The sequence below is a fragment of the Salvelinus fontinalis genome, chromosome 20, assembly GCF_029448725.1.
Source record: "Salvelinus fontinalis isolate EN_2023a chromosome 20, ASM2944872v1, whole genome shotgun sequence".
In the NCBI taxonomy this organism is placed as follows: Eukaryota; Metazoa; Chordata; class Actinopteri; order Salmoniformes; family Salmonidae; genus Salvelinus; species Salvelinus fontinalis.
The window spans coordinates 18,902,079-18,921,181 of NC_074684.1; the positions used below are offsets into that span (position 1 = coordinate 18,902,079).

The 19,103-nt window shown below is 40.7% G+C and overlaps 1 protein-coding gene across 1 annotated transcript; it reads left to right on the forward strand.

The window, feature by feature from the left end:
• The first annotated feature begins 4,152 nt into the window (after window positions 1-4,152).
• On the forward strand, window positions 4,153-16,517 carry si:ch211-202p1.5 (uncharacterized protein LOC103909337 homolog). Its single transcript, XM_055872731.1, has 4 exons — window positions 4,153-4,412; window positions 7,977-8,142; window positions 12,607-12,735; window positions 12,843-16,517. Exons 1-4 carry the CDS (start codon window positions 4,352-4,354, stop codon window positions 12,949-12,951), a joined length of 465 nt encoding a protein of 154 aa, XP_055728706.1. The 5' UTR covers window positions 4,153-4,351; the 3' UTR covers window positions 12,952-16,517.
• The last annotated feature ends 2,586 nt before the right edge of the window (window positions 16,518-19,103 follow it).

Consider the following 19,103-nt stretch of genomic DNA (forward strand, 5'->3'; position numbering starts at 1 on the left):
AGAGCCCTGCAAAATGACCTCCAGCAGGCCACAAATGTGCATGTGTCTGCTCAAACGGTCAGAAACAGACTCCATGAGGGTGGTATGAGGGCCCGACGTCCACAGGTGGGGGTTGTGCTTACAGCCCAACACCGTGCAGGAAGTTTGGCATTTGCCAGAGAACACCAAGATTGGCAAATTTGCCCCTGGCGCCCTGTGCTCTTCACAGATGAAAGCAGGTTCACACTGAGCACATGTGACAGACGTGACAGTCTGGAGACGCCGTGGAGAACGTTCTGCTGCCTGCAACATCCTCCAGCATGACCGGTTTGGCGGTGGGTCAGTCATGGTGTGGGGTGGCATTTCTTTGGGGGGCCGCACAGCCCTACATGGGCACGCCAGAGGTAGCCTGACTGCCATTAGGTACCGAGATGAGATCCTCAGACCCCTTGTGAGACCATATGCTGGTGCGGTTGGCCCTGGGATCCTCCTAATGCAAGACAATGCTAGACCTCATGTGGCTGGAGTGTGTCAGCAGTTCCTGCAAGAGGAAGGCATTGATGCTATGGACTGGCCCGCCCGTTCCCCAGACCTGAATCCAATTGAGCACATCTGGGACATGTCTCGCTCCATCCACCAACGCCACGTTGCACCACAGACTGTCCAGGAGTTGGCGGATGCTTTAGTCCAGGTCTGGGAGGAGATCCCTCAGGAGACCATCCGCCACCTCATCAGGAGCATGCCCAGGCGTTGTAGGGAGGTCATACAGGCATGTGGAGGCCACACACACTACTGAGCCTCATTTTGACTTGTTTTAAGGACATTACATCAAAGTTGGATCAGCCTGTAGTGTGGTTTTCCACTTTAATTTTGAGTGTGACTCCAAATCCAGACCTCCATGGGTTGATAAATTTGATTTCCATTGATAATTTTTGTGAGATTTTGTTGTCAGCACATTCAACTATGTAAAGAAAAAAGTATTTAATAAGAATATTTCATTCATTCAGATCTAGGATGTGTTATTTTAGTGTTCCCTTTATTTTTTTGAGCAGTGTATTTAGTTTGTGTCCTTACCTTGAAAACAGTCTATGGACAAGGACACTGCAATCTATGATTTGGTTACCCACTTCCATAAAACATTAATATTACAATTTTGAGTGTTCATTTAATGTTCAAAGCATCCTGAATACACCTGACCTGTGGCTTGTATTTTTTTTATTTTCCACCCTGGTCATTGGCCTAAGTCATGTCAAAAGATGTAGAATTTCAGTAAATTAGCTTTAAAAAAGTAAAATGTTTTATTTAGTGGTTGTGCCAGGCAGCAATGAAATTCAAAAACCAGATCTCACTCCAACGTTTCTTCAGAAGTTGGCAGCCCTGAGACAAATAACAGTGTAAAAGCAGGTGAGCTGTTTCTACTCCTTTTCTCCAGTTTCTTGTCTTTTAACAATTTAAAATGTTTTGTGAAGCTTGCATTCAATTACCACTCCATCTTGCACACAACAAGAAGCGTTCAGTCCTGCTATCACAAGGGGATTTATGGCTGATTTAAGATGAAGTTGTCAACCCTGGTACTTTATTTGGCACTTACTAGGTACTTATTATAGGATACATTTTTTTTAACCTCTTGAGATATGAAAACATGTTTTTTATTAAGTTGAACATGTGCTCTTTATGACAGAATGTTAAAATTAGGTGCAATAAAATGTTTTTTCCCCCCACGAAGTTACACTACTCAAAAGACACATAATTGGTGGAACGACCCTGTGGTTGTGTGACTGACTGATTGTGACTGCCCTGGAGTGATTGAATGTGTAGACAGTCTAATTGTGGTTGGAGGTCAATGGAGTAATTGTCCTCGGGAAATTTGAGAATGTCCTCCTAAGCCCAAAGCTGCCATTTACTAAATCACCCAATAATAATTTATCACAGGTGGTTGTCATGATCTGAGTGAAATGGAGGGAGTCATCAAGCTGCTCTAATTGCAAGGAGTTGATCATCCACAAAGTCTTCAAGAGATGATCCAGTTTTTTCTTGACTTAGTTTAAACACAACACATCCAACACATCCGCCACTTGAAGTTAACGTTCTATTAGACATTTTAATAGACGGCTTTGGGGATTTTATAGATTTGATGGAAAACATTCAACAGAGAAGGAGAGAAAGACAAAAACATCTTCCAAAAAATTTGTCTTGTATAAAACAAATCCTGAAATAATGAGAAATGACGGTGAAGTCCCCTGAGCCAGTAGATACTGTAGATGTCACAACACCAAGGGATCACACCTATGAGTCACAACATAAAACTGTCCCTTACCCATACCTCTTAAAAATAAATTCAATGTTTCTTTCTGCCTCTCCTTTGATCAAAACATAACAGTAATCTAAGCCCTTTACTTAAGTTTTAGGGTAAATTTATTTTTTACATTCTGCATGCACTGTTGAGATATCCCTGCAGAGCTAACCCTGGGAGCCTAAGTGAGTGAGTGGCCACATGTACTGACAGTCGATGAAATACTGGTCATTAAATCCCTTCCGCAGCCTTTGGGGAAGAAAAGTTGGGCTGAAAAGTCTCGGAAGTGTTTTTCCTCCCTACCCCCTTCATCCACTCCCACCTCATTTCACCTCAAGTATCTAATTGCTGTAACCAGGGGCACACTGAGCAAAGATGTTGTTTTGTGTTTCGCCAAGCCTTTAATTATCTCTCCTGAATGTAAAACTAAGCCTAATCTCAACTAATGAGAAGTCTAAAACTCTGCTAAATGGGAGTGAGGGTGGGAAGAAATAGCCCCTGTGGAGTGACTCAGAATACATCAGTATACACCTACTGTGATCATGTTACAGGCCCCATTGAAGAGTGCTCAAGGAAACTTTCACGCAGAGGGTCTCTAAGGATTAGGTTACTCACCAGGGTCACCTTCACAGTTTCTATAGATCCCACACAACCCCCAACAATGATATTAGGCTTTGATAGGATCAAAATGTGATGTACAAACGAAATAAACAATCTAACAAACAAAAGCACAGGTTAAAGTGTGGAATATGTGAGTACTGTCAACTATTTTGAAGGCAGCAAAACGTTACCCAATACCCTGGCTCAGAGCAATTATCAACATGTCTGGAACACAGATTGAGATCTTTCAATTGACTCTTTGTTTTAATTAAAATGTTGGTTTACCACAAAGGGCTTCCCTTGGTTTGGCTAAAAGACATGGTGCTAGACAGCTTCCCTGTATGAAGTTGAGGGGTTTCCTTGGTTTGGCTAAAAGACATGGTGCTAGACAGCTTCCCTGTATGAAGTTGAGGGGTTTCCTTGGTTTGGCTAAAAGACATGGTGCTAGACAGCTTCCCCGTATGAAGTTGAGGAGTTTCCTTGGTTTGGCTAAAAGACATGGTGCTAGACAGCTTCCCCGTATGAAGTTGAGGGGTTTCCTTGGTTTGGCTAAAAGACATGGTGCTAGACAGCTTCCCCGTATGAAGTTGAGGGGTTTCCTTGGTTTGGCTAAAAGACATGGTGCTAGACAGCTTCCCCGTATGAAGTTGAGGGGTTTCCTTCCAAATACTTTTTCTTTCTAGTTCTATGGACTTTGTTCTTTAGACCTTTCTATGCCAAACATAGCCTCCAAATCCACTGCCTGCTGGGAGTCTGACAACCCATTATTCCCCAGTTACCTTCCCACTAAAACATCTGCTTCCCTAGTTCTCTGGTCCTGAACTCATAGCAGGGCTCTAATCTAGTCCCACCTGGCTTGGACTGTGACAACATCTTCAGCACACCTTTTGGTCAGTGGGAGAACACTTTACAGGACCAGAACTATCTTCTCACAAGGTAGCTCCTTCCTGCTGTATGTTATCAGTAACTGGCAGGCCTGTAGCACATGGCAGAGGTCTACAACACACACACACACACACACACACACACACACACACACACACACACACACACACACACACACACACACACACACACACACACACACACACACACACACACACACACACACACACACACACACACACACACACACACACACACACACACACACACACACACACACACACACATGTCCATGTGTGGGACTCTGTTGTCCATGTGTGGGACTCTGTGGGGGTAGCCCTGGGAGAGAAGAGGCAACAGAAGTGACAGAGACAGAGTCTGGGAAGGAGGAGGGAGGGTGTGGTGGTGCTTGAGGTGTCTGAGGTACTGCTGCTTAAGACCAGACCAGAGCCTGGGACTGACTCCAGAGCTTCTCTGAGCTCCGCTTCTCACTGATCCCTGCTTCTGGATCTATCTGCCTGTTGTGTGTCTCAATGAGAAATTATCACTATCTTTTTTGAATTTGGAACTGTTTGTACTCATTGGAACAAAATAATGGATCTCACCACTTTTTACTTCCTGACCACTACTTTGGTTTTGATACTGGAGCATGAAGGTAAAGACTTTCTCCTGATAGTACAGATGTTTACATTATTATTGAGTGTTTTTTGTTTCAATTGGAATAAAGTGTGTTTTACTATCCTGCGGGGTGTAATTGTTGCACCTAAGCTGTGGTTTAATAGAGACAACATGTAGTAGGTAAGTGAGCCCTCATGTTGGCCATGCCTGTGAGCAGATGCCTGTCTGCTTTTACTGTGTGTTGTTCAAAAGCTGGTTCAATTGGATTTATTTTGTCTACTGGGAACTGTACAGCCTGTTTTATATTATTTTGACAACTGTTGCTCACATCCCCTGCTCAAGAGTTACAATATTCTGTATGAGATGAGAGAAATTGTTTGCATAAGCATAACTAACCTATGATATAATCTTTGCTGATGCAATGTTGTGAACTGAAATCCTTTTTGAGCTTATGTCGAATGAGGACAGTGTTATGTAGTACACGTTTCAAAACAAAGGGAAAAATTCCCTCTGAACTCAAACGATAAAACACATCTGTACTTTACAACTTTGGATGATATCATATATGTACAGGTAAAGGGAAATGGATAGGAGAAATGTGCAGATACTGACCACCCAAAGTTCTTTTCTTGAGACTGATTGACCATAGGATTTATGTGCAAGCTAATGTAAACCACAGTGTTCTGATTAAATACCCAACCTGGCCCTTAAATTACCAGGGACAGCTAAATACCATATATTAATCAGAGGGAGAAGTCCAAAACACTTACAAACTCCTTGATCGAAGAAGGAGAAAACTGAAAGTCTTATGTCAGGACACAAACAAAAGTAAAAGGTAACCATCTAGAGATAAGTACTCTCTATAGATACCGTATCTTGAGATACAGCAGGTCATATCTCTAGATCAGAAGATGCAACAGGTGTTCACAATGGGTTTTAGTTATATCATGCAGCACTTTTGAGGAATTTGAACAACGCCTTTAGCATATTCCAAAAATATGCTGCTCTTTTGGTCTGAATATTTCTACATTATGTGTTGCTGACCATGTGTGCTGCACATTCCCTTAGGAATCACAGAACAGAAGTCCGTTCTATACCCGGCTCTCCAGGCAACCCCCCCTCACTCCTGTAGAAGGCTTTAGCTGGAGGAAACAGGGATTCAGCTCTGGTGGTGGACTAACATTTCACAGCACCCCAATGATCTGAACCAGGAAAGACATTCCCCATAAATGTCAATCCAAGTCATATGGATAGACAGCTTGTAGATAATATGTCAAAGTCAAGACTTTATGAAGGGGGGAAAAAAGTCCTCTCTTATTTTATTAGATGAGTCAGGGAATCTAGGAGCATTGGTTAACATGGATCATTATTATGGATTTGATTAGACAGATACTTCTAAAAACTATTTCCTGTGTCATGGTTGACTAGGCGTTGTCAAAGTACACTCTTTGGTTTATTGTTTCTTATACATGATAATAATAGATTAACATTGGTTAGTTCAGCAATCTCTGGAATCCATAAACCCTGTTATACACAGCACCACTGTTGCTTGTGGTACTGTGCCACCCAAAAAGAAGACCATATGTGTATATATACAGGATTACCAGGGATAGAATCTGTGGTAGGTTATCCTGTTATATCCAGAACTAATCTTGTAAAAGCACAGGGCCAGGGGCTCTGACAATATTGCCTCAAAATTCTGCCAGAGATGGTTTTTGAACTAAATGGTATGGATTAAATAGTAATTTCATGGATGTATTTGGCAATCAACTCCTGTATCTCTAAAGCAGTGAATGCTCACTTCTCCAAACAGGTCGCTAAATTAAATTTTGCTTGGCAATCACATGGCATCTCAGGAGGCATGCAAGGCTTGTAGCGTAATATTTCCATGCTAAGTGCCAATACAATACAATCCATGGGCCGGGCGTCTGTTCTACACTGAGGAGTCTAAAGTAACAAATCCACTATAAAAAAACTGTTTCATGTTCAGGAGATGATTTACCTCAGCTATTTACGCCAATCAAATCTCATTTACGTAAATCCCTGAACACCTGTAGGATCAGACTCACTATTAGGGGATTTTCAATGAGACTTGTTTATGAAGAGCTGAGAGCCCCGTTTGGGTGTACAAGGGAAATCTGTTTTCATTCAAGTGATAAAAAGCCAGAGACAGGCCCAGCTATTGGACGCTGCGCTCGTGGCTTGCACCAGCAGACTCCTGAATGCACTAGAGGAACTTGTGCAGGGTACAATGTGGTTCGCCACTGACTCATTGGGGTGAACCCAAATCCACATGGCATTTGGGATTCTCCACCACTTTAGTTTTATAACACATTTATTGAACTATAGTCCTTTACAGGGTGTAACAGTTTGATACAATTGACATGAGAAAATGCAAAGCTGTGAGAAATATATTAGGGTTAGATGTGGAAAAAATAATAGCTATAGGTAGACAGTGTCACTATCAGGGTAGACAGTGCCACAATCAGGGTAGAGAGTGAAACTATCAGGTAGACAGTGCCACTGACAGGGTAGACAGTACCACTACCATGGTAGACAGTGCCACCATCAGGGTAGACAGTACGAATATAAGGGTAGAAAGTCCCACTGTCAGGGTAGAAAGTGCTACTTTCAGGGTAGACAGTAGCTCTATCAGGGTAGAAAGTGCCACTATCAGGGTAGAAAGTGCCACTATCAGGGTAGACAGTCACACGATCAGGGTAGACAGTACCACTATCAGGGTAGAATGTGCTTCTATCAGGGTAGACAGTACCACTATCGGGGTAGACAGTAGCTCGATCAGGGTAGACAGTAGCTCTATCAGGGTAGACCGTGCCTCTATCAGGGTAGACCGTGCCTCTATCAGGGTAGACAGTACCACTATCAGGGTAGACAGTAGCTCTATCAGGGTAGACAGTACCACTATCAGGGTAGAATGTGCTTCTATCAGGGTAGACCGTGCCTCTATCAGTGTAGACAGTAGCTCTATCAGGGTAGACAGTACCACTATCAGGGTAGACAGTCGAAGTATCAGAAAAAAAATCCCCTGTATCTATTAGAGCGCACATAGAGTGGCAACATAATCTAGACTTCACATCGGCTATCAGGGAGTACTACTGTGTCTGACTGACATCAAATTAATAACCAGTGATAATCAGTGTCTTTCGGAGGGCTGGATGAAAGCTATCGAATTAATTAATTAATGAATGTGTCATTTTTTGGTGTCAAATCGCAAGTTGGCAACCCATTAATTGACACATATACAAACATTACAATAATTCACAGTGATAATTAGCCTTCCGGTGTTTTGCAAGTGCAGCCCAGTGGCAGCGAGATGGGCTATAGGCAGTGAGATGGGCTGGAGGCCAGTCAAAAAGTGGATTGTTCTATAGACTGTTGGCACTTTTGAGAAGCATACAGTAAAATGGGGCTGATGTGTGGAGATTAGAACAGCATCTACAGTGCATACTTCAGAAACGAATGAAAATGGAGTGACTGCAATCTCCCAGTTCTGTACCGTCTGTCCTTGTAGAAGTTTCATCAGTTTATAATATTATTTTGATATAATGCTTTATTCATGGGGTTGTTCCTTCTCTCCTAGCATACTCAGACTCAACTGGCCCTGAGCCTGGTCCAGAGGAGGGCCCTGTGATGCAGCTCATCTACAGGCCCCTACGGCGGGAGAAGCGTTGTTCCTGTGAGAACCTGAATGATAAAGAATGTGTGTACTTCTGCCACATTGGCATCGTCTGGGTCAACACTCCTAGGTGAGTTCATCAAGAACAACATCTCAAAGCACAACTCAAATTCACCCTCTCATAAACAAAACGTAGGTAGAAAGATATCTACAACAGAGATATCTGTGTTGTGAAAACAGAGACGTTTGTCTGTACTTAGTTTAGTTGGACATATTGCAAAGGTGGAGATACATAACATTTTAATTATCATTTCTCACGCTGTATCATATTTGCATATTGAGCCATATTGTACAGTATATTTTAGCAATAAGGCTCGTGGGGGCTAAAGGCTGTAGTTAAGCACGACGCAACGAGGAGTGGCTGGATATAGCCTTTAGCTGTGGTATCTTGGCCATAATCACAAACCCCCGAGGTGCCTTATTGCTATTATAAACTTGGTTGCCAACATAATTAGAGCAGTAAAAATAACTGTTGTGTCATACCCGTGGTATACGGTCTGATATACTACGGCTGTCAGCCAATCAGCATTCAGGGCTCGAACCACCCAGTTTATAATTGCATATTAAGCCATGATATGGGGTGGCAGGTAGCCTAGTAGTTAGAGTGTTGGGCTAGTAACCGAAAGGTTGCTGGATCGAATCCCCAAGCTGAGGAGGTAAAAATCTGTCGTTCTGACCCTGAACAAGGCAGTTAAGCCACTGTTCCCTGGTAGGACGTCATTGTAAATAAGAATTTGTTCTAAACTGACTTGCCTAGTTAAATAAAGGTTACATTTAAAAAATGTTGGGACAGTGTTCTTGAGAAGCCACAGGGATTTTTTGTGATTTATTATCACATCAGAGTGTAATGAGCTGGATGATTTGTGGTACTTCGTAAAACTCAAAACCACAGTGTCAAGGATTTAATTTAAAATAAGAGACAGTTACTGTCTATCATCAACTCAGACTTTCTCTCTCAACTCTTTCCTGCTGAAGCTTCTTGTTTAACACGAGTAAAGGCAAATACCAGTGAACTTCAACATTACAGTCGACCCACAATACGTTGGATGTGAACATACAGTACTTCCTGATCCAAATATCCCACATTCAATTAGTTAGAGGAGCGGTTAGGGCATCTGCCCTCTCTTCTTAATTCCTTGTTTCCTCATGTGTTCTGGAAGTACCAGGTTTCTATAAGTTTGCCAATATACTTTCCAATGGTTTGCCAAAACCAGCTACTAAAGACAAATACCTATATAGGGTAGGTATTGTGCTATGTTTAAACATGGAGTCATAGTAGTAGTATGCAATTATGTGATCCTTATCATTTCATTGGTAATACCACATTTCCTCCTACCAAACGTACTGAAACAGAAGAATTGAAATCAGTAGTTAGGAACTGATATTTCATGTCACATGAATGTTCACAAATGATCATTCATTTCCAAACAGCATTGCATTTTCTGAGACTCTGCATGGTTTCTACTCAATTCTGTTGACTCAAGCTATCTACTTTCAACTCTAGAAACTAAGACAGTTTACAGTTTATAAAGAGAAGAGACATGCTTTCACCATCCAAAAATACTGAGGTTAAACTACAACAGAGAGAAAGAGACGAAGAGGGGAAATGAAAGGGTCACCTTTCAACAGCTGCCAAAAACACTATATGGAATGCAGATGTTTTGGCTGCTCAGACAGACAGGCAGACAGACAGACAGATGGGTGCATGTGTGTGCGTGTGTGTGTGTGCATGTGTGTGACGGTGTGTGGAGAACACAGGGAGGAGTGACCCTGTTTGATGGGGATGCTTTGAGTCGTGCATGGCATCTGGAATCAGTTCACTGTGTGGTCTTGTTAACATGTCCCAGGCATGAGATGGGCAACAAGCCATCATGTCGGGCAGGCAGACTGGCTCTGGTTGGCTTCAGGATCAGGTTAATATCCAGAGCAATGAAGCAGCAGCTTTAGGATATATAAATGTGTTATGGCGGACTGGCGTCCTCTATGTGTCCTGTAAGACAGGCTTAATACATTATACCCTCGAGACTCACTAGACACAAGTGTTTGCCCAGCTTTTCAGAGCCATGCAGCTTTATTTACGTGATCTGTCTCATTGGTTCTATAAAAGCATTTTGTGGGTGCCAATAGAGATATAATATAGGATATTGAGCTATTAAGAGCCCCTTAGCCCACAATTTCTGTGTCCCTGCGGAAATCTAATTAACATACAAAAAAAATCCAACCAAAATCTGTCTGTTTTATGACCACTCTATTGAAAGTTGAGACTATCACGAACATGATGGCTTCTGTCTGTAGCATCCAAATGGTTTGGTCTATAAGGTCCTGGTACTAGTTAAAAAAGTGAATGGAAGTACAATTGAAGTCGGAAGTTTACATACACCTTAGCCAAATACATTTAAAATACATTTAAACAATTCCTGACATTTAATCCTAGTAAAAATTCCCTGTTTTATGTCAGATAGGATCACCACTTTATTTTAAGAATGTGAAATGTCAGAATAATAGTAGAGAGAATGACTTATTTCAGCTTTTATTTCTTTCATCACATTCCCAGTGGGTCAGAAGTTTACATACACTCAATTAGTATTTAGTAGCATTGCCTTTAAATTGTTTAACTTGGGTCAAACGTTTTGGGTAGCTTTCCTCAAGCTTCCCACAATAAGTTGGGTGAATTTTGGCCCATTCCTCCTGACACAGCTGGTGTAACTGAGTCAGGTTTATAGGCTTCCTTGCTCGCACACACTTTTTCAGTTCTGCCCACAGGGCAGAACACACATTTTCTATAGGATTGAGGTCAGGGCTTTGTCATGGCCACTCCAATACCATGACTTTGTTGTCCTTAAGGCATTTTTCCACAACTTTGGTAAGTATGCTTGGGGTCATTGTCCATTTGGAAGACCCATTTGCGACCAAGCTTTAACTTGAGATGTTGCTTCAATATATCCACATAATTTTCCTCCCTCATGATGCCATTTTTTTTGTGAAGTGCACCAGTCCCTCCTGCAGCAAAGCATCTCCACAACATGATGCTGCCACCCCCGTGCTTCACGATTGGGATGGTGTTCTTCGGCTTGCAAACCTCCCCCTTTTTCCTCCAAACATAACTATGGTCATTATGGCCAAACAGTTCTATTTTTGTTTCATCAGACCAGAGGACATTTCTCCAAAAAGTACGATCTTTGTCCCCATGTGCAGTTGCAAAGCGTAGTCTGGCTTTTTTTATGGTGGTTTTGGAGCAGTGGCTTCTCCCTTGCTGAGCGGTCTTCCAGGTTATGTCGATATAGGACTTGTTTTACTGTGGATATAGATAATTTTGCACTGGTTTCCTCCATCATCTTCACAAGGTCCTTTGCTGTTGTTCTGGGATTGATGTGCACTTTCGCACCAAAGTATGTTCATCTCTAGGAGACAGAACGTGTCTCCTTCCTGAGCGGTATGACGGCTGCGTGGTCCCATGGTGTTTATACTTGCGTACTATTGTCTGTACAGATGAACGTGGTACCTTCAGGCATTTGGAAATTGCTCCCAAGGATGAACCAAACTTGTGGAGGTCTACAATTTTGTTTCTGAGGTCTCAGTTGATTCTATTTTTTTCCCATGATGTCAAGCAAAGAGGCACTGAGTTTGAAGGTAGGCCTTGATGTACATCCACAGGTACACCTCCAATTGACTCAAATGATGTCAATTAGCCTATCAGAAGCTTCTAAAGCCATGACATCATTTTCTGGAATTTTCCAAGCTGTTTAAAGGCACAGGCAACTTAGTGTATGTAAACTTCTGACCCACTGGAATTGTGATACAGTGAATTATAAGTGAAATAATCTGTCAGTAAACAATTGTTGGAAAAATGACTTGTGTCATGCACAAAGTAGATGTCCTAACCGACTTGCCAAAACTATAGTTTGTTAACAAAAAAATTGTGGAGTGGTTGAAAAACGAGTTTTAATGACTCCAACCAAGTGTATGTAAACTTCCGACTTCAACTGTAGATATGGAGATAGTTTAGTACCTAAAATAAAAGGATAAATACATGTAAATAAAACAAAAATTGTTTCCTGATCTTATATCTCTCAGATATAGGACAGACACTTCAGAACAAACTTCAATTAGATTTTTGGCGGGACTATCTGTTGTTCCATGTTGTGAATCTGTAATTCAATGCATTTATATTGGCTAATAACAGTAATGCCAAATTCAATGTGTCATCCAATAATTGTTTTCTATAATTTTTAGATACCTTAAGGGGTCTTAAAATACAACATCAAATAGCTAAATGATCTTAATACAAGTACATATGTTAGCTGCTTATAGACCCCCCCCCCCCCCCCCCCCCCCGCCCCCCGGCTTAGACAGGGCTTGGACTCTAGAGCGTTAAGAGCACTTGAAAAATGAATTCCTGACATTCTGTGCTGTGATAAAATAAAACACTGAGTTCCCTTTGTAAGTTGAAAAAGACATACATAAAATTCAAAGCGGTTGTGTTTATCAGTGCATGTACATAGTGACCTCATCATTCCCTTAACTCTTTCTCCAGTCAGGTAGTGCCATATGGAGTGGGCTCCTTCCCTGTTCGACTGAGGAGAGAGGTGGGACGGTGCTTCTGCCTGAAGACAAATGACTTTGAGTGTCTTCACTTTTGCTCTGCCTTGCGTACACTCAAAGAGTAAGTGTTCTTGAATCACACTTTAAATGTGTTAATGTCATTGCTATCCCATATCAAATATTGAGAGGAAAAGAGTTAACACGGTCATGATTTCATTATTTTTATAGAGGTGAAAATGATTTGGTCAAGAGGACATTTGCAACAAAGTTGAAGAAGAGATATAAGGCTGAAATCTCAAATAAAAGGATCCAACAAACACTAACGCAAGAAACCTGAAAGAAGAGAATGGACACTAGTTTCATGTCATCTACTTTGATAGGTCTCTTTTACAAAGAACATTGTACAGTGGTGGGCCACTTCTGAAACGTATTTATGAAATGTTGTAACTTTGCAGTCTTTTTGTGATTGTGAATCATTCTCAAATGTTTTAATGCTGTACATAAATATTTTTTACTTTACAACATACAGTCCATACATAATTCTATATAGTTACAGTAATGCATAAATTAGCAGTATTAAGATGTTAAATGTAAATGTCTTGTATCTCTGTCAATGTTGTTTCTACAATGTTTTGGCCAATGTTTACATCCTTTTGCTGTCATGAAGTTTGAATGTGAAAGACCTACATACATGCTAGAAATGGAAAGCATGGCAGTTCATGGCTCTTAAACGTTAGTTACAGTATGTACCAAACTAGACAGGGAATAATCTGTGTGATCTAGGACAGGTGGGTCATTTAACGCATCATATATCCAAAGGCATAAAAGTAGAGTTTACATGTTATAGGAGTGGTATTCAAAGTCGGGGTTGCCAAAATAGTCCCCGCTGAAAAAGTTTGAATACCAGTGTTACAATTAAAATTGCATTGCTACCAAGACATGGATTTCAGACTAGGGCTGGTATTCAAGCAAACCTGCAAGGCTACCAGACCGCTGAAGAAAAACCCATTCCATACAGTATTACTATCTCTACAGGTACAAAGCTAGTCTGTATTGACATAGTATCTGATAACTAGCTATGCAGGTTTGTTTGAGCACCAGTATTGTTTAAAAGATGATCAAATAACTATTTATTGTGTTTGTGAGAGGATTTTATAGCTAATACATTCAAATCTCAACAACATCCTCGTCACAGTGTGGTTTTATTACAATTGTCCCTTGTTTGTTACAGTGATCTTCCATCAAGCCCTTGAGTTTAGATCTGCCTGTGAAATGTTCCGTATAGGCACAGACTAAGTGTGTGTGGTATGTACATTACAGTAAGTATGAAGGAACACTCATTGGCTGAACGCCCTAGCCTGTCCCGCATTTATGGATCAAAAGGATAGTGGCTGTCAGCCAATCATCATATCTCTTCTCTCCTCTGGTCACCTTGCGGTCAGGTCAAGCGTTGCTCTGGGGATCAGTGTCCTCTCTGTGCTCCCTGCGGAGCGTTGTTCTGCCAGCATGAAGAAGCCCACAGGACCGCTGGATTGAACATGATTACAGCCTCAACCCTATCTAATCTTCTCCCACAAAGCTGTTCTCACCACTCAGAGGAAAATAACTCAGTTCTCGCTGCATGACTTGTGGCTTTCTGTTGCTGTAATGTCCTTGACTATGCTGCTCTATTATTGTTAACAGGATTGTTTGCAAGGTTTTCCTTTAGATTACTGTGGCACGTCCAACCGTCCCATGGGGAAAATGTAAACGGACCAATTCTACACACACAACACAATATCATTTCAAGTTGATATAGTAAAGCTGAAGCCTTTCAATTTTATCTGAACGCACCATGATAATTCATTTTCTTTTTAACAATTTTGTGAAAAAAATAGATATTGCATGTAGAAAAATCCCACTTACCTCCAGATAGATTTACAACCAACTGATGGCTAACAAATACAGAGGTGGAAGCAAATGTCTCCTGAAGACAGTTCGCACAGGGGCAAATGCTTATTTTATTTACTTTTTATACTTTAAAAAATACTTTTTTAGGGGGTATATCAGCTTTAATAGTGCAGACAGATTGTAGATTCCATCAAAGTAATTGTCTGCATCATTGAGTATATATATATACAGTACCAGTCAAAAGTTTAACTACTCATTCAAGAGTTTCTTAATTGTTACTATTTTCTACATTGTAGAATAATAGTGAAGACATCAAAACTATGAAATAACACATATGGAATCATGTATTAACCCAAATAAATATATTTTATATTTGAGATTATACAAAGTAGATACCCTTGGCCTTGATGACAGCAACTCTTGGCAATCTCTCAACCAGATTCATGAGGTAGTCACCTGGAATGCATTTCAATTAACATGTGTGCCTTCTTAAAAGTTAATTTGTGGAATTTCTTTCCTTTCAGCCAATCAGTTGTGTTGTGACAAGGTAGAGGGGGTATACAGAAGACAGCCCTATTTGGTAAAAGACCAAGTCCATATTATGGCAAGAACAGCTCAAATAAGCAAAGAGAAATGACAGTCCATCATTACTTTAAGACATGAAGATCAGTCAACGTGGAACATTTCAAGAACTTTTTAAGGTTCTTCAAGTGCAGTCGCAAAAACCATCAAGCGCTATGATGAAACTGGCTCTCATGAGGACCGCCACAGGAATGGAAGACCCAGAGTTACCTCTGCTGCAGAGGATAAGTTCATTAGAGTTACCAGCCTCAGAAATTGCAGTCCAAATAAATGCTTCACAGAGTTCAAGTAACAGACACATCTCAACATCAACTGTTCAGAGGAGACTGCGTGAATTAGGCCTTCATGGTCGAATTGCTGCAAAGAAACCACTACTAAAGGACACCAATAAGAAGAAGAGACTTGCTTGGACCAAGTAGACACGAACTGCACTACCTGAGCCACTTGTGTGGGTTGTAGACTCCGTCTCATGCGACCACTAGAGTGAGAGCACCGCCAGCATTCAAAAGTGACCAAAACATCAGCCAGGAAGCATAGGAACTGAGAAGTGGTCTGTGGTCACCACCTGCAGAATCACTCCTTTTTTGGGGGTGTCTTGCTAATTGCCTATAATTTACACCTTTTGTCTATTCCATTTGCACAACAGCATGTGAAATTTATTGTCAATCAGTGTTGCTTCCTAAGTGGACAGTTTGATTTCACAGAAGTGTGATTGACTTGGAGTTATATTGTGTTGTTTAAGTGTTCCCTTTATTTTTTTGAGCAGTGTATATACTGTTTCTCCTGCACATTAGTAAGAATGTCTCAAACCATGTTCAAGAATGGCTTTTTTCCATTTATTCAGATTACAACCTCTCACTTTCAGTTATTTGATAAGGAAATCATCTCCATAATATTGCTGTTTTAAGCAAGCTTTAGAAAGTTGGTTGCAATTTCAGTTTCATCCACCAGAAAAGACTAACCAAAATATTTGTTGTATTATTTGTTCTAACTCAAACATACTAATTGATAAAAAAAACAGGATTTTTGGAAAATTTTATGTTTTTATGGGTCATAAATGGGTCTTCCAAATGGACAATGACTCCAAGCATACTTCCAAAATTGTGGAAAATGGCTTAAGGACAACAAAGTCAAGGTGTTGAAGTGGCCATCACAAAGCCCTGACCTCAATCCTATAGAAAATGTGTGGGCAGAACTGAAAAGCATGTGTGAGCAAGGAGGCCTACAAACCTGACTCAATTACACCAGCTCTGTCAGGAGGAATGGGCCAAAATTCACCAAACTTTTTGTGGGAAGCTTGTGGGAGGCTACCCAAAACTTTTGACCCAAGTTAAACAATTTAAAGGCAATGCTACCAAATACTAATTGAGTGTATGTAAACTTCTGACCCACTGGGAATGTGATGAAAGAAATAAAAGCTGAAATAAATCATTCTCTCTACTATTATTCTGACATTTCACATTCTTAAAATAAAGTGGTGATCCTATCTGACCTAAGACAGGGAATTCTTACTTCGATTAAATGTGAGGAAGTTTGAAAAACTGAGTTTAAATGTATTTGGCTAAGGTGTATGTAAACTTCTGACTTCAACTGTATGTATACCGTGAATGTCCACATCACCGTCAGACCATTTTATTGGTAAACTACATAGTAAAGTCAAAGTTTCATGTTTTAATGATCCAATACGTAATATAGTACATTTATCATAATTTGGTTGTAATCCTTAGAGGTTAGAAAACATATCTAGATGTAGCATTTTTATGTTAATTTATTTTATTTTCTTTAATGTTGAGATTTTTCCTCATGTTCCATCCAGTTCACTTTATTTTTTAAATAATATATTACACTTGATCTTTCTTGAATAAGTTCCTCCATTTCTTTTTGTTTTTCCTCTAACTTATCCGGTGTCTCTATGGCACAGTTTTTATTGCTATCTATCTGTACTATTAGTCCTTCCATTTCCTTTGTTAATATAGACTCTAAATTGCTTTTGTTTTAGAGATGAGTACTGAATTGCATGGCCTCTAAAGGCACATTTAAAAGTGTCCAGACATAGCGTTTTCCTTGATTGCCAAAAAGCACAATTTTAGTCTCATCTGACCAGAGTACTTTCTTCCATATGTTTGTGGACTCTCCCACATGCCTTTTGGAGAACACCAAACGTGTTTGCTTATTTTTTTCTTTAAGCAATGGCTTTTTTCTGGCCACTCTGCCGAAAAGCCCAGCTCTGTGGAGTGACTGGCTTAAAGTGGTCTTATAGACAGATACTCCAATCTCCGCTGTAGAGCTTTGCAGCTCCTTCAGGGTTATCTTTGGTCTCTTTGTTGCCTCTCTAATTAATGCCTTCCTTGCCTGGTTCGTGAGTTTTGGTGGGCGGTCCTCTCTTGGCAGGTTTGTTGTGGTGCCATATTCTTTCAATTTTTTTTATAATGGATTTAATGGTGCTCCGTGGGATGTTCAAAGTTTCAGATTTTTTTTTTTATAACCAAACCCTGATCTGAGCTCCTTGGTCTTCATGGTGCTGCTTGCTTGGTGGTGTTGCAGACTCTGGGGCCTTTCAGAACAGGTGTATATATACTGAGATCATGTGACAGATCATGTGACACTTAAATAAAGTCCACCAGTGTGCAATCTAACTAATTATGTGACTTCTGAAGGTAATTGGTTGAACCAGATCTTATTTTGTGAATACAAATGCACGCACCACTTTTCCTTTTTTTAAGTTATTTTTAATTTCACTTCACCAATTTGGACTATTTTGTGCATGTCCATTACATGAAATTCAAATAAAAATCCATTTAAATTACAGGTTGTAATGCAACAAAATAGGAAAAACGCCAAGGGGGATGAATACTTTTGCAAGGCACTGTATGTTGTCGGAAAAGGTCCTTTATAAGGTCCTTTATAAATTATTTTGCCCTAAAACTAGTTAAAAACAAGCCAATAGCCTTTGATTAATTTTACCATATCCTCGCCCACATGGAAATTCTGTAAGAGTAATATATATGGCAATTATTTGATTGTCCAACCGCATTTTGTCCCCTATCAACACTTTTTAAACTTTTGGTGCCAGCGAGAATGACATGTATATCTCACTAGGTCAGGATATTTAAGCCTCCATATATTGTCACGACTTCCGCCGAAGTCGGTCCCTCTCCTTGTTCGGGCGGCGTTCGGCGGTCGACGTCACCGGCCTTCTAGCCATCGCCAATCCACTTTTCATTTTCCATTTGTTTTGTCTTTGTCTTACACACCTGGTTTCAATTCCCCAATTACTTGTTCATTATTTAACCCTCTGTTCCCCCATGTTTGTTTGTGAGTGATTGTTTTTATGTAATGCGGTCCGTTTATGTGGGCTTGCTTATTTTGTATTGTATTTGTCTATTTTGAGTAAAATACATGTATTTACTCATATCTGCTGTCCTGCGCCTGACTCCTCTACACCAGCTACACACAGACTACATTACATATATCCACTAGTTCCAATATATCCATGACATTTGTGATTTCCTTAAGTGCATGAGGGTGATAGTTTGTAGTGTGATTTCCTTTACAGTTCATTGAGGTATTTAAAATCGTATTATAATCTCCACGATAATAATAGTGTCTGGTGTTGCTTGTAGGGTCGATAAATTATATATATTTTATTTTAATAAAAATAAAAAATCTATTTTTCTCCCCAATTGTAGTTACAGTCTTGTCTCATCGTTGCAACTCCCGTACGGACTCGGGAGAGGCGAAGGTCAAGAGCCGTGCATCCTCCTAAACCCAACCCAACCAAGCCGCACTGCTTGACACAATGCCCACTTAACCCGGGAGCCAGCTGCACCAATGTGTCAGAGGAAACACCATACACCTGGCAACCGTGTCAGCATGCACTGCGCCTGGCCCTCCATAGGAGTCGCTAGTGCGCGATGGGACAAGGAAATCCCTGCCGGCCAAACCCTCCCCAAACCCAGACGACGCTGAACCCATCCGGCCGGCTGCGACAGAGCCTGGACTTGAACCCAGAATCTG